Here is a 16,841-nt window from a genome sequence, read left to right as displayed (position 1 = left end):
CGGCTCCACCGGTCGGAGGGGATAGGAGAGGAGGCCAGCCCCATGTGAGTAGTAGTAAGGCTAGTTGTAGGTCTAGGGTTTGCAGCTGGCCCTTATAGCGTATGGTGTCATGCTGTGGGGATTCCTCTTGCTGGCGCTCGTGCGGTACCGAGTGGATGCCACATGCCAGAGTCATTCTCCGCCGAAGCTCCATGGTGGAGTTCGAGTTTCCGAGAGGAATCTTGCAAGATCCTCTTGGATAAGAGCAGGGGCGACTCGGACCTAGCCATGGCGGGAGTCTAGTTGACTTCTGGAGACCATCAAGGCAATGGTAGCAGAAGGCGGCGGTGCTCTTTGCTTGCTGCTGGAGTTGGGACTGAGGCTGCCTTGCCCACATCTGTGGAGATCTTCGGGAGCGCATCATCGGCAACATCTCCACGACGGCGCGTCGCCGTTCGACTATTGAATCTAATGGTCGTGGGGCGACCATCCACACTCTGATGTTGTCCTGGTGCTAGCATCATCCTCATGTTTTCCCTCCCGACAGACGTGCCAAAGGGGAGGGAATCCTTCAACTCCGTTGCGGCAGACGCATGCCCGTCTCTAAGTGTATGGAGTTCGTCTTCAACAAAGGTGGAGAAGGATCCAATGGCACTCTAATACTCTTGTGGAGGGTTCTTTTACTAGCGAATTTCAATGAATGTATTGAACTTTTCTCATTCTTGGAGGCTTTTTTTGTAACATATGAACCACAACTTCTAATTAATGCAGCAACTGAACCTTCGGGGTCCTTTTCCTGTTAAAAAAAGTTCAATTACGTATGGATGTATGTGTTGTGGAGGCAGACAAAATGATGAAGAAGAAACCCAATTTCTATTAGGTGCTAGAGCACTGTTTGTCTACCACGGTGCTCCCTCGTCCGGTCCGTCAGATCCAAATAGTTTGTCTCAGATTTATCGGCGCTAATCCAAAACTCTGGAGGCAATTTTCTTTTCTCTTTTTTTTTCCCTTTTAGCCATTTCATTTTTGCACTGCTCTCCTTCTCTCTTCTCGCCTCCGTCAAATCTGCTCCCGATCTCCACCGCTGAATCACGCTCGTCGACGGCGAGTTGTCCGACGAAAGCCGCGTAGGAGCATATGTGGCCGGTTGTAGTAGCCGTGTAGCAGCTTGGTCGGTGCGAAGAAGTGGATCGAGGCATTCAGGCGCCGCGCTTGGAGCTTTCCTTCGGTGGCGCGGCGCTGCGCTGTGGGCCGCAAATCCGACTGGTATGTGGAGTATATCGTCGAAGTAGTCGTCGAAGGAGAGCATCCACATCGTGTTGCTGGTGAGTCCTTCGTTTCTGCGTGCGTTTCAACATGCTCATGTTGATTTTGGGTCGGCGTTCGCTCGGTTGGATTTAGATTACCCTTGTTCTCCTCCATTTAGGAGTCAATTGGCATCGCGGACCTGCCAATTCAACGATTCTGTTGAGTTTCGAACGTTGTACGAGGTTGCTGGTGAGTTCTTCGATCCGGCATGCGTTTCTACATGCCCATGTTGAGTTTGGGGTTGGCCTTTGGTCTGTTGGAGTTCTATTACCCATTATTTCCTCCATTTAGGCACAAAGGAGGTGAATCTAGTTGTTTTTTTTTTGCTACATTCTGATAGTTTATACATCCTGGGTGTATGAGCAGTATGTATATGTATGCTTGTTGGATTCCATACACTCGTCATGTGACATTTTCTGAGGTTGATATCTCATAGATTGATGATTTTTGGATCATCAATTTTCTACATGGTGTAGTAATTATTGCAAATTATCTACATGGCATGTAACATTTGTACCATATGATGTATTCTTTTGAAACCATAACATGTAGTATGATGGCAGTCACAGGGATGTATAAAATTGTTAATATATACATTCTGTATGTAGTTCATGTCAATGCACATGTGTTGTAGGATGCATTTTTGGTTTGGGATTAATAGTACATTCTCTGCATTTGTTATATGGCAGTAATGTAAAAAAATGTCTATAAATACTTGTTGCGTATGGAGTTAGTATTTCCCTATTGTGTTTGGACGTATATTTTTTGATATATTGCTTTGATTTTAACTGTAGGATGTAAAAATTAATAACTATATATATCTTCTGATGCTTATGATGTATTTTTATATCCAACACATTCAAAATGTATATGACAATATAGAATGTAATTTTTACTTTTTGTAGAATGTATTTGCAGGTATCCTCATTTCCAATCAATTTTACCAATCATATTACCCAACATATCATATCATGGTGATATAATATCATGGTATGACTGTTCTTCTATCATACCATATCATGGTTTATCTTATGATGTATTTTTACTTATACTTATTTTTTACATCTACCTTATATTGTAGAAACATGAACGTACACTAAAAAACTCAAAAGTTGAGAAGTCAAAGTACAACAGGATGAGGAACAAATTCAGTTAACCTGAGCGCGTGGACTTTGGGGGAAGGCACATGCCGTTGGCCATATGCTGGACCCCTAAGCCGGTTCCTGCCTAAGTATGTCGGTTTTTCGTCCTTCGACTAGCTTTTCTTAATCTGGTCCATCTTGACATTTCTGGCTTCATCTATGCTAGTTTCTCTTATGCCGACATGGCTATGCTGGTACCTCAATCCAGCTTCCCCAAGCCGGTTGACCTTTAATCTCACAAGTGGAGACATGGCATTCAATCCCGGCCCGTAACGGGCTCTAGTCCCGGTTGGCCAACCGGAACTATACATGCGGGACTAAAGGAGGCTTCGCCTTTAGTCCCGGTCCAGTTATCAGGCGGGATAAATAGCCCTCCACGTGGCAACGATACAGGATTTGGGCTGGAGAACCTTTAGTCCCGGCTTGTAATCCCAACAGGGACTAACTATTATTTTCAATAATTATGTTTTTCATTTTTCTAATTTATTTTTTCATTTTTATTTTTGTTTGACTTGTTACTCTCTCACTTGGACTATTTTTAATACTAATTACATTTAATCTGTAGTTAAATTGTAGACTTGGTCATCACTTCTCGGTCGGTTACTCGTCCGCACAATACTCCACCCTCAGCACGCTTAAGTCCTCGGTTCTTTCATGTTGCGCTCCCACGAATGTGATTGTACCTTGTTGTAAATACTACCATATAAATCCTATTAACTCTTATACCATTGTGTCACATTTCTGTATTTTTTGAAACAAAAAACAATCTGTAAATCGCAATTGGATAAATAATATATGCTTTATTATTAGAAAATGTGAGGAATTTGAATATAAAATAATTATGTTTTATTCATTTATTATTATTATTATCAAATAATATATGCATTATTCATACAATGTGACCAAATAATTAATATCTTGAAATCTGTAAACCGCAATTGGATAAATAATATGCTTTATTATTAGAAAAATGTGAGGAATTTGAATATGAAATAATTATGTATTTATTCATTTATTATTATTATCAAATAATATATGCATTATTCATAAAATAAGGCCAAATAATTAATATCTTGAAATATGTAAACTGCAATTGGAAAAATAATATATGCTTTATTATTAGAAAAATGTGAGGAATTTGAATATGAAATAATTATGTTTTATTCATTTATTATTATTATTATCATATAATATATGGATTATTTATATAATATGGACAAATAATTAATATCTTGAAATCTGTAAACCGCAATTGGACAAATAATATATGTTTTATTACTAGAAAATGTGAGGAATTTGAATATGAAATAATTATGTTTTTATTCATTTTTTATTATTATTATCAAATAATATATGCATTATTCATATAATATGGCCAAATAATTAATATCTTCATATCTGTAAATCGTAATTGGACAAATAATATATGCTTTATTATTAAAAAATGTGAAGAATTTGAATATGAAATAATTATGTTTTTATTCATTTATTATTATTATCAAATAATATATGCATTATTCATATAATATGGACAAATAATTAATATCTTGAAATCTGTAAACCGCAATTAGACAAATAATATATGTTTTATTATTAGAAAAATATGAGGAATTTTAATATGAAATAATTATGTTTTTATTCATTTTATTATTATTATTAGCAAATAATATAAGCATTATCCATATAATATTGCCAAATAATTAATATCTTCAAATCTGTAAACCGAAGCGTGATGGTGGAGCGTCGGGTGCAGCGTGATGGTGATTAAGGTGGATGTGGAGGTGGCGGCATGCAGAGATACAAGAAACGCGTTGGTTATGGAGGTGGATGTGGAGGAGGCGGCATGGAGTGAATGCAGAGATGTAAAATACACAAGGAAATATGTCGCTAGTTCATACACATCGTTCGATATATATATATCTTCTTCGGTTGCAGCGTGATGGTGATGGAGGTGGACGTGGAGGAGGCGGCATGGAGTGAATGCAGAGATGTAAAATACACACGAAAATATGTCTCTAGTTCATACACATAGTTCGATATATATTAAAAGACACATAGTTCATACACATACTTCGATATATATTGAAGACGATTTATAGAAAGACACATAGTTCATACACATAAATGTTGAGACGATCAACATGGCTATTGTAGCTAACTAGCTGTCAATAACTCCTAGCCATCTCGAAGCCCAGACGAGCGTCCAGCGCGGCATAGCGTACTTGCTCGTAGCTTAATGGAACATTGGCCTATCCAAATATGAGTTCATATTCTTTTTCTTGCGCGGCGTCCTTTTTATTGTACTTCTTCCTCTTCTTCTTCTCAAGCTTTATCCCAATGATAGAATGTGCCAGCTCATATAGATTCAGAATGTGATATTTGTAGGATTCGGGAGTATCTTCTAGAGGTCGTACGCAGAAGTAATATGAATACCGTACGGAGCATCTCCACATCCTTGCCGATAGCCGCGCCGCAGAATCTGATGGTCCTGTCCTGCAAGAACTCCCTAAGAACTTGTGGCACTTCATCAACATGACAAATTTGGAATACCAAATTCTTGGACGCCACCGAGAGTTGAAGGACGGCAGCGCGCTGATCACCCTCGCGAGGGTTGGTGAACTCGCAATCCAAGCCGACACACTTGATTGGTGCGTTGTCGAGATAGTCCCTCTTCACGGCGCGGATCCCCTTCTCCACCCTTCTTGCACGGAGAGCGACCGTGACCTTGAACGACATCCCTTCGCCATCAGGTGGTACACCCGAGTTCGAGGAGCCGGGTCGCGCGCGAGGTTCTCCATGAGTCCGAAACGTCGACGAAGAGGAGAGCTTTTTTTGCAATGGTGGAGGAGATGAGATGGAAGAATGTTGTGTGTGGAAATGGTGGAGAAGATGGGCATATAAAGGAATGAAAGATGAAGATGAACAGGACCAGCCACCGGGTGATCAATTCCCGTGCGCGTGACGCTCGATTTCGGCGCTGGTCAATAATGGCGACACGGCGATCGGCTTCCGCGGAACGAACCATTTGACTTTAAGTCCCGGCGCGTGTCACAAGCCGGAACTAAAGGGGGTACTGCAGGCGCAACGTGCCGCAAAATCCTTTAGTCCCGATTTGGGATACAAACCGGGACAAATGGATCCTAACAAACCGGGACCTATGGGTGCAGTACGATTGGGCGGATTCAGGGCGACGTGGCCAGGCCTTTGGTTCTAGCCGAGGACACGGCCGAGACCAAAGAGACCTGACGAAAAACCTGTTTTCTACTAGTATCTGGTCTAACACCATTTTTACCCGTAAACAAGATTATCGGGCTTACTTTGATAAGCCGACATTAAAGATTTAAGTTGGGCATTAGGCCATACCCTTACCGGGGGTCATCCCCCGACACCAAACAAATGCAGTCCCCTGTACTTTTGGCACGTCTATAGTCGTTGTACCTGTATACACTTTACATAGCCATGCATGATGATCTCCAGTAGACTTTCAGTGCCCTAAGAACGCCTTGCGGATCTCAGCAACGACCCTGGCGGAGACGTCGGCGTCAAACATCCTCGGCAGGTTGGCGGATAGGTTGAGCTCCAGCTCCGTAGCCGAGATCATCTTATCCCTGGCCACCATGCTCTCCCTCTCTGCGTCACTCATCTCCACCGCCACCGCGGAGTGCTCCAGCCAGACGCCAAGAACCTCCTTGGCGGAGGCCGCGAGCTGGCCTTGCACGATCTTCTCGAGCGCCGCCTCCCTTCCCTCCCCGCACTGCACGTCCACGACGACCGCCGTGGGCGACCACAGGCTCCGCACGAGCAGCAACGGCGAGACGTAGGGCCGGACCTGCGGTAGCCGCTCGATGCTCCGGCGGTGCGCGTCCACGCCCGTGGCCTCGTAGTACTTGGTGATGTACTCTGGGTGAAGCGGGAGGTCCTTGCGCGGGAGGAGGTCGAGGAGGATGACGAGCGAGGTTGGGCCGCCCTGGATGAACTCCATGAGGAAGTGTGGCGCGTCGGTGGCGCCGTTGAGGACGAAAATCAGGGAGCTGATGTCGATGGCTCCGCCACCCGGGAGCTGGCGGTGGAACCAGGCCTCGAGCGTGAAGTCGACCTTCAGCACAGGAGAGAAAAAACATGAAAGAAGTTGAAGAATTAGTCATGAACATCTAAATAAACGTGCCTAGCAATCAAGTCAGCGACAAATAGTTAAGCTTAAATTGCTGTAAACTACTACTGAGGAGCTAGCTTATTATGTTTGGACGTAGTAATTCACAGTTTAGCACTTAGCAGTCGGATTGCCACAAATTAACTTCGACTCATCAAAGTTACCGTCAGAGACTGCATCAGCAACCTTTAAACTTAATTTCCTCTGTAATCAACTGGTTCAGCTGTGGGCTGCTAGCTTGTTATACTTCTCACAAGTTGTACACGTATAAATCGAGTATATACAGCAACCAAGTGCTATAAACCTAATTGAGCTCGTTCTTCTAGACATGCAAACCATCATCCACACATGTCAATGTACTGCGCTATGTTCACGTACGTACCGACGAGCCGGGCACGCCGCGGCGCACGTCCACTGAGCCGAGTGCGTTCCCGGCGGCGTTGCGGAACTCCGCCACATCCGCGGGCACCTCGGACGGCAGAAGGCGCGCGCCCAGCGCCGCCTCCGCCTTGCCCGCCAGCTCCAGCATCACCTCCCGGTGCGCCAGCGGCGGCATCCGGCCCACCGCGTCGGCCCTCCTCTGCTGTGCCACCGCCGACGCGCGCATCGGTCCCGATGGTACGCAGAGAGGACGGTGGCGGCGACGTCGTGACGCCGCGCCGACGGTGTCGACGGCCGCCGCCTGCTGTGAGCAGCGGTGGAGGAGCGGCCTGCACGGAGCGGGAAGCATGAGGGCTGGCCAGAGGACACGTCTCAGCTGGTCTGTGCAAGCTAGTGACCGGTGTGCAGTGTTTATGCGCGTATATACACGCAGCGAGTCGCCAGCGACGTGCGATCTCCGCTAAGCTCGCAGCGACGGCGATGGAGAAAGAACACAAGCGGTACGGTGTGGAAGAAAATCAATCGTAGGAAAAATGTTGTGCCGCAAACAGCCAACACGCTCGTGCTTAAAAGCAGTACAAGTGCGCACCTTGCCAAACTCGAACGAAGAAAATCGGCCTCCTCCCTCTCATGATCGGACCGGTCCAGCCCTGTGATGTGAGGCGACCAGAGACGAGGGGTGCATGTCACGTACGGCATGTTCACCTTCTATGTTTGGCAGGGCAGAGAGCCGTAGCTGTGTGGTGTCTTGATTGACAATAGCTTTGGCGCTACTCCACTGATCATGAGCATTTTTCTTAAAAATGGAGGAAAACTCCAGCCGCCTCTGTCAGAGTGATGCACCACACGTGGCTTTTTATTAGAAAGTCTTAAGAGATTATAGTTATTATATTACAAGTTTACTGATCGCATAAACTGGGTACATGAATTAGTCAATGAAAAAGAGGGTGCAAAACTCCACTAAACATCTTGTATCCTTTTAGTATGCAGTCAATCTGGCTGAAGATAATAGCCCGAACTCGATCGCTATTAACCGAATGCATCCAAATTTCATAGGTTTCCACTGATCAACATGTAGATCCAGTAGGCAAAAAAGAGCACACCTTCACCTCTATTAAAAAAGACATCATTGCGGCAAATACAAATTGCCAAAGCAAAGCACAAAATTCTACAGGAATTCGAGCATTTGTCTTCTTATTGTAAGGGTATTTTTCCCTATGTTTGTTTTTGGTAATTGATGATAATTTCTATGGACTAATATTTTCATTGAGTTTTTGTTTCAAAGAGTACTCCATAGGTTTTGCTTGAAGTCCATATGTTGCATTCAAGATAGTTGATGTCAACAAAAAAGGTTTGGTTCGAAGTCGGTGTCACAATCCTCCAAGTCTCTTGAGTTGAACTATTGGTGACCAAGACCTAGATCATGCGATCAACCGAGGTGTTCCGGCTTGAATGAAGTATGAGCATCGTTATCAAGGTCAAGCGGAATGCTGCTAATTCTCTCGCCCTATTATGGTGTCGGGCCACGTCGTGAAAAGGGAGAGGAAGAGCTCAAGACTGAGTTCGAAAGAGAGCTCGAAGACGGAGCTCGAAAAATCGCAACAAGATAGTCTGCTCTTTTCGGTTTTTCTTGAGTATAGGACCCTGCACTATTAAGAGGATATCGAAGTTTTTATTTAGCTACTTGGCTCAAATCAATCCTCTCTATTTCTATATTCTCGTTTGGCATCTTGCTCCCCACATTATTTCTATCTTTTGCCATCTTTTTGCACCTTGCGTTTGCCGTCTTCCTCCACCATATATTTGTCATTGTATGCCATCATATTTCACCTTTGGTTCTCCTCATCTCGTGCTCGTAGTTTGCTCTGTTTTTTTTTCTAAATAAAGAAAGGAGAAAGAGTGGAAGAAGAAAAGAAAAAAAGGTGAAGAAAATAAAAAGAAAGAGGTGAAACAGCAGCTCGGGCAAGTCCAACCAGACCTGGCCGGTCTAACTGGCTGGCGTGGCCAGATTCCAGTGGACCCAGCCGGTCATACCGGGCACTGGGCCGGTCTGACCGGGAAGCCCATCTCCCGCGCGTCCAGGAAGGGCGGCCGGTATGACCGGGACCGGTCATACCGAGCCGGCCCATCTTCCCCGAGCTGCTCGACTTGGCCGTCGCTTCGCCTCGCTCGCTGCCTCGCGTCCCTCGCTGTGCCGCTCACCGCCCCACCCGCTCCTCTCTCTCTCACTCCGCACGCTACGCGCATCGGCTTCCGCATCATCGCCCGTGTTGTTCCCAGTGTCCCGCAGCAGCAAGGCATGCATGCCCGCTCTGCTCTGCGCTCGCGTTCTGCGCCGTTTTTCCTGTTGACTTGCGCGTCTGCTTAGGTGCACCACTTGGCTCGTTGGGCGCATCTCCAGCCGACGCGACGCATTTTATTGTTCGTGCGTGTCCGTTTGCGTCGTGCCACAGACGGTAAAATGATCGTTTTTGTCCGCAGGTCAGGGGTGGTTCCAGCTGGACGACGCATTTTTTTTCTTGTTTTTTTCCTCTTCTCCATTTAAACATAGTTCCAAACATTACATATTGAAACATTATTTTACACAAATTAATACATAGTTTGGAACATGTTTTACACAAACTAATACATAGTTTGAACCATGGTTGACACAAATAAAAACATTTAAAAAAAACCAGTTGTGTTGATTTCCGTTTGTTCGCTGCCAAGAAAGAACATTCGAGGCACACCCAGTCAACCAAACTGGAAAATCCAGCCTGGACGGTGCCCCTGTTGGTTCTTCCGAGGAAGAATAACCAGAAACGTTCACTACTGGCTTCGTCTGGCCCATAGCCATATTCGCTGCAAAGAAAAGAACACTCTAAGTTCTAACTATCGGTGTCTGAGCCGGATTCGCCGGTGTGGTAGTGCCTGCGGCAGGCTGTATCGTCGAACACCTTGACGATCATCTCGCCGTCCCCATCGTAGAGGAAGGTGAGCTGGCAGCCGGGCTCGAGCGCAAGGTCGCGGGCGAACTTGTCCCACCCCGTGTGCAGATACATCTTGCCCTGCCCGTCGAACAAGACCTCCACAGTCCACCGGCAGAAGTTGCAGCTGGCCTCCCGTAGCTACAAGTGCGCCGGCTCGACGCCATCAACGAACTCGGCGAACTTATCCGGGAGCCGCTTGATGCCGAGTGGGTCGTCGTCGATGCGGAGGAGGAACTCGAAGCAGCGGTCGTCCTGCGAAGACGAGGAGGGCGCAGGCGACGACGAGCGTGAGGCCGTAGCTGCTCCACCACGGGGGCCCCTGCCTCGGCCCCGGGGGCGCCCAGGGCCACGGCCTCGACCGCCTCGCCGGCCCCTGCCCCGGCCCCGGGGGCGCCCAGGGTCGCGGCCTCGACCGCCTCGCCGGCCACCAGGACCCGCCATGGACTTCCTCGCGGGCCTGGCTGCGTCGCAGGAAGAGCTAGGCGGCGCTACGGTGGAGCTTGTGGCGGCTAGGGTTTGTTTGGAGGAGTGGATGAGGAAGAAGAACGCGCGCCCTCTTTATATAGACCGGAGGCAGGCGATGGCCGCGGGATGCGTGGCGTCGCTATTAACGTGGTTGGCGGAGGTAGGCGACGGCCGCTCGACAGCCAAGGCATCACCATTAACGTGGCGCAGACTGCCGAAACGATGTAGCGGTGCCAGTCGCTGGCGCGTTTGAGAAGACGTATCGACGTAGGGTTGCTGCCAGGCGGGCCCGACGAAACGTCCACCAGACACGAGCGAACACTTTACGCGTCCATGCAGCGTCCGCAGAGACGCATCCGAGGCGCGTATTTTCCAGATTTGCGTCGCCGCGGACGACCCGGTCACTTTGCGTTGCCCCGCTAGAGGTGGTACCAGACGTATTTTTCGGTCCAGCGGACGCAAACGGTCGCAGCGTCAGTTTGCATTGCGCGGCTGAAGATGGGCTAACGTGCTGGTCATACCGGCCCATCCTTCGTGTTCCCTTTTTCTCGCTGCTCCCTCTTGCTTGTTCCGTTCCAGACACTTGGGCCAGTATGACCGGGCCCATGGCCAATCATACCGGCTATATCTTTTTCTACACGAATTTAGACACTAAACGTTTACTTTTTCTATATAAGGAAGGTACAGTACTAATTTCGTGGATCAATACCTTGGCTATTTTTCAGATCCAGATCAAGTTCTTGAGTCTTTCATACCCCTTTGTACTCAACTCCACAAATTTCTAGATCTAGAGAGTTTCATCCAACAAAATTGAGAGATGATCCATCCATTTGAAACATCTTCTCCCCCTTTCTCATTCCACCTATCAAATTGTGTTAAGTACAAGTGCGCAGCTTGCCAAACTCGAACGAAGAAAATCGGCCTCCTCTCCTCATGATCGGACCGGTCTAGCCGATGTGAGGCGACGAGAGACGAGGGGTGCATGTTCACCTTTTAGCTATGTTTGGCAGGGCAGAGAGCCGTAGCTGTGTGGTGTCTTGATTGCCAGTAGCTTTGGTGCTACTCCACTGATCATGAGCATTTTTCTTAAAAATGGAGGAAAACTCCAGCCGCCTCTGTCAGAGTGATGCACCACGTGGCTTTTTATTAGAAAGTCTTAAGAGATTATAGTTACTAGTGGTTGGGGCACCCATGGGGCGCCTCCTAGCCTATCAGTTGCAAACCAATCTCAACACCATGATTTTATAGATTGGTCATCTTGTCTTTTTTTACTCTCAAGTTAGCTGTACAAATTATACAAGGATATACAATAATTAATGTAAGGAGGCAGGCCCCAATCGCCTGGCTTTTCAATGGAATTTCGAAACATATAATCTGGCAAAACCGCAGTAAGCGCATGTCAATAAGCACATAATGGCTGAGTGCCAGATTATATCTAAATTAATTAGTACACAAGTGACCCTGGTGGTCTACAACGGCAAAAGAAAATAATACAAAAGAAACAATGAGTGAGAGCAAAGAGTGAAATCTCATGAAAGCATTTCCACATTCATCCAAACTGCAGGCGACTATCATCAGGAATAAGTGTCCAGTGCAACAAGGATAAACCTGCTGGAGTCCCTGATGATTTGAAACAAATTGTGACCTCCCAATCTGTGTGGTGCAAAGTCACAAAGGCATTCTTTGCTGGAGAAGCAGCCAAATATCCCACTTTAAGGTATGACAAAGGTCCCGCATCGTTTAATATGGCAAAGTTATTTTTCGGAATTATTCTTCAATATTTAATAGCTCGAAATGATACCATCTAGAGAACACAAATGTGCCAAAAACTGAGCACAACAAATATTAAAAGAAATAAATTTTTGTGAAGTTCGAAACCCAAGTTCACAAAGTAATTCAATAAAGAAACAACCAATTTCAGAAAAATACCCATATTGCAGCCGCATCAAATTCTAGCTATCATTAGGTAACAACAGAAAAATAAAACAGTGTTAGGAAATAGACATGAGACAAATAAAGAACTACAATAGACCTGCATTAGATGGAAAGGACGCAATGTCGATTATCAAGTTTATAACAAACAAACAAAAGAAAATTCAGCTAGCAGAAAAGTAATAGAAAAGTACAAAGTCATAGCAAGACGGAACTACCAAGACAGGGGAAGTAGTTGTCAGTAATTTATCACATGTATATCATTTAATGAGAAAATCCTCCCAGAACAAGTAATTACAAAGTTCATATACCTTATAGCTGTTCTTATGATGGTTTATTTCTCCCAAGCAGGAACTATGGCGCTCAGTTCCTGCATTGCAGACTCATATTCTTAATGGACAACCTTCTCATACTTAGTATTGCCTGCATAAAGAGGGGAAATTGTAAGAAAATCACGCTACCAAACATCATCTATAAACTTAAAAATTCTGATCAGTTGCACTGTATTTTGCATAAGACGAGATAATTATTAAGCTTCTGATATAGTAATGAAAACTACAGTAAGTAAATCAGGAATGTCATCTATCTTTTTCCTTTGGGTGGGAGCTACAGCAGGTAAGCTAATCTAACACTGGAACAAAGTAGTTTACATTCATTTAGCATGTGCCAAAATTTAGCAAGTTCTTAGGGCAACAAATAAGCGCTTAAGCAAAACAAAAGCACTTGTTAGAACAACTCATTCCAAGACTATCTCGGCAAGGTGGATTTGATCAAATCATCATGGAAGTATACATATGAATCAGAATCAAAATCCACAGAATAGCTTCTTGGGTAGATTCTGAATGAATCCCAGGACATTGACATGAAATAAAATACATGGGGAGATTATTTTTGTAATCCTACATGGGTGTTCATTTTTGTTACAAATACATTATATTTCTGAATTTTTTAAAACGCAAAGGTAAAATGGTAGAAACATGACTGATAATGACATCTTGTAAACATGCAAAGCAATGTGGTATCATACTTCAGAAAAAAGTTCTCTTATGGTCTCTAGAACTGGGTGCTATCTTAGACGAGGAATAGATAAGCAGACTGAAAACTTGTACACCTACGAGAATATGCGAGCAGATAAAATGGAGCCTTTGGGTTCAGCTATCCCGCAAATCTCCAACTCACTATGCCCGCAAGTGCATACAGATTTCCCATTTAGTCGGTACCAACAACATATAACATATACTACACAGTCCAACGTTGGGGCACAGAACCAGTCCAAACTAAAAAGGAGAACTTTTTTACTTGTGCCCATTTTCCTATATGAGGTAGTGTTACTGATACGTTCATAAACTAAGGACATAGGGCTTATAACCATATCAAGTTTGTAATGACTATTTCCGAATTAGAAAATGTGCTCAAATGATTATTATAATACTCATCATTTCAAGAGCATAGTTCCTCTATGCTAGGTTCATAGACCGGCTATTGTGTGGGAAGCAAAAAGATTGGATTGGAATGTACGAAAGCATCAGGTATTCTATTGATTAATTAAATTGCAGCAATTGATAAGATACTAATGATGGTGGTTCATTCCAGATCAAATCTGAACTTGTATTTTTGTTACACCGAATCAAATGTCAATCCTGCTGAAAATAGAGAAAACTACCATATTGAAGGTCTGATGTTCAACCAATAAATTAAATAAACAAAAATACATAAGATTCAAGTAAATGCCTTATTAGATAAAATATGTTTCTTATTCCTTATTCACAGAAAACTCCTAGCTATAACAAACTTGACCTCCTGTTTGTCTACTCAAACACCAATTTGGAAGGATCTCAACAACAATATATATGGGGATAAGAGGAAACCAAAAATGCATTTCTAATCTCACATCAGCCGAGTCTTCTCAATGATGGCTGCAGAAGGGCAGCAAATGTACGAATAAGAGCACCAAGTAGAATTGTGTCTCATTGCAAATACCTGTGATGTGCTATTGGCGAAAATTCGGCAGCAAAAGCATGTACTCCCTCCGTTCCTTTCTATAGTGCCTATTCTTTTTTGGCACGGAAATTAGCGCAAGCAGTTGTTTTAACACAAAACCCCCTACCGATGTGAGAGAGATAAAAGGAAAAAAAAATCAGATCCGAGGTTGCCATAACCGTTCGCGTGGAGGATCGTATCTCCCTTTATTCTCGTTGGCGAAATCCTCTCGATCTAACTGATCGCGTGAAGGCCTTCCTCTCCCCCGCTATTCTTCTTTCTCTGGCACTTTTTTTCTCTGTCTCTCCCGCGCGCACACACAGGCATAGACTCAAGCCGAGGAGATCGAGAGATCGGCCAGCTAATACTCCAGCCGAGGAGTCTACGTGAGATCAGCCAGCGGAGGAATACGTGAGATTGGCTAGATTCGTTGAGATCATGCGACTACAGAGGGGGCGTGCGGACGGAGTAGTATAGAGAGGAGACGTGCGAGCACAGATTGGCTCCACGTTTTCAGCACCTAACATATCAGTTACCTTATGTTATGCATGGAAAAAAATTCGTTTGCAAATCTCGTGGACGAGAACAGAACGGTGGGAGGGCTTCTTTGCAAAAAAACAAAGCTTTACTCTTATATTTTGAAACAAAAGCGAAAAAATAATAGGCACTATAGAAAGGAACGGAGGGAGTATTACACAAAAAGATGTATTCTACTATCGCAGTTCCACTATATATATAAGACATTTTGGTAGGCTATTTTAGCCAATTAAAACATCTTATATTTTGGGACAGAGGAAGTACAACTTTACCCAGCTGATAAACAGGTATGTTACAGCTGAAAGGTATACCTAAGATTATACATTATAGAATGCTACAGAAATAGAAAAGGTTATGCACCTCATCATTTTCTCGTGCTCTAGCTTTGTAGGTTTGCTCCAGCTGCTAGATGAGTAGTTCATTTGGTCCTGAGCACATAAATATAAACATACAAATGATCCACACAGAAACAAGAGAAAACGTAATTTGAGTAATCCACAAGGCTCGTAATGCCATTTTTGGCAGAGTTAAGTTCATGGTTAGATTATCCAAAAGATCATCGCAAAAGCTAGTCATATGAATAAACCCTATCCTTGCATAAAGAAGAATTTGAATGACCCCTGTAAGCCAAAAAAAAAGTTTACAGGTTAAGCTGAAAACAGATACCTTGGTGTAAGGCAATTGTAAAGACACATCATCTTTGAGTGAATATCTAAAAGCCTCCCAGTGAATGTGTCCACCCCTTTTGTCCTGAAAAAGAATCATTGGCCTCCATATTATTCAGATCAAAGAACCATATAGGCTTTTATTGTTCAATTCCATGAGAAAATAACCTTGCCAAAGTTTGATGAGAGAGTTCTCCATCTAGACTGATTGATGCTCACGGAACAATCCCTAGCTAGCCTACCAATCACACGGGAAACAACAATGAACTATGTAATGAATTAACCAAAATTAAGAACAAAATACATCACACATGAATTGGGAAGGGGATAAAAGAATGTGAGGAGGGGGGAGAGGAAAGGGGAGACCAGGGGTACCTAATATCGCGTTGACCGGTGAGGACGGACGTGCCGACGAGGTGGGGGCGGAGGTACCAGCGTGGTGACCTGGCTGGTGGGGATGAAGGAGCAGGCGCCGAGCGCTCCTTGCAGGGTAAGCCGCGGGTTCTAGCTCAGTCCGGCTTGTGTCACTTGTCCGTCGGAGGGCTGCGCTCGTTGCTCCCAGTCACTACAGGAATGGACGCATACGCCGACGGCCAGCTGCCCTCGGCGTAGCCACGTTTGGCCCTCGGCGTAGGCTACGCCGACGGCAGCCCTCGGCGTATGGCGTCGGCGTTTAGGTCCCTCGGCATAGATAACATTGCCGTCGGCGTAGCCCCGCCCTCGGCGTAGCACGCTACGCCGACGGCAAAACCGTCGGCGTACAAATTTGAAAATTTTGAATTTTCATTTTTTCCAAAAAAATACAATAAAAAAATTCGAAAAAAAATAATTTTTTTTATATGCCGAGGGCTTTGCCGTCGGCATAGAGTTTTAAAATTTTTCAAATTTTAATTTTTTTTCACCATTTTTTTTTCTTTTTTTACTTGTTTATCTTTCACCCATACACTTTTAACTCTAAGTACACTTAATCCTAGGTCAAATTACAATCATGGTTAAACTTCCCGGCCGGTCACCCATCCTCACACTACTCTAACCTCAGCACGCTTAACTTCTTGGTTCCATTCGGATGAGCTTCCCTTAAAGAATTGACACCTTACTGATAATAATAGCCTATCAACCATATTAACCCTTGGATCATGATGTCACAACTCTTTATTTTTGAATTCCAAACAATTACATAAGTAAACAACAATGAATATATAAGTAACAATGAATAATAATATTGAATTCAAATAACAATAAAATGATTTTATTTTTTGGTTTTTTTCTATTTAATATGGAATAATTGATATCTTTAAATCGAAAAATTGAAATTCCACAAATAATATGTCTA

The 16,841-nt window shown here is 44.3% G+C and overlaps 1 protein-coding gene across 1 annotated transcript; it reads right to left on the bottom strand.

Annotated features, from left to right (window-relative positions):
• Positions 1–5,913: 5,913 nt before the first annotated feature.
• Positions 5,914–7,186, bottom strand: LOC124646616 (red chlorophyll catabolite reductase-like). The gene is made up of 2 exons (XM_047186716.1): positions 6,962–7,186; positions 5,914–6,525 (listed from the first exon to the last, which is right to left on the bottom strand). Exons 1-2 carry the CDS (start codon positions 7,184–7,186, stop codon positions 5,914–5,916), a joined length of 837 nt encoding a protein of 278 aa, XP_047042672.1.
• Between the last annotated feature and the right edge of the window lie 9,655 nt (positions 7,187–16,841).

This window comes from Lolium rigidum, chromosome 1 (assembly GCF_022539505.1).
Source record: "Lolium rigidum isolate FL_2022 chromosome 1, APGP_CSIRO_Lrig_0.1, whole genome shotgun sequence".
Classification (NCBI taxonomy): Eukaryota; Viridiplantae; Streptophyta; class Magnoliopsida; order Poales; family Poaceae; genus Lolium; species Lolium rigidum.
This window is presented reverse-complemented; position numbering and strand designations above follow the sequence as displayed.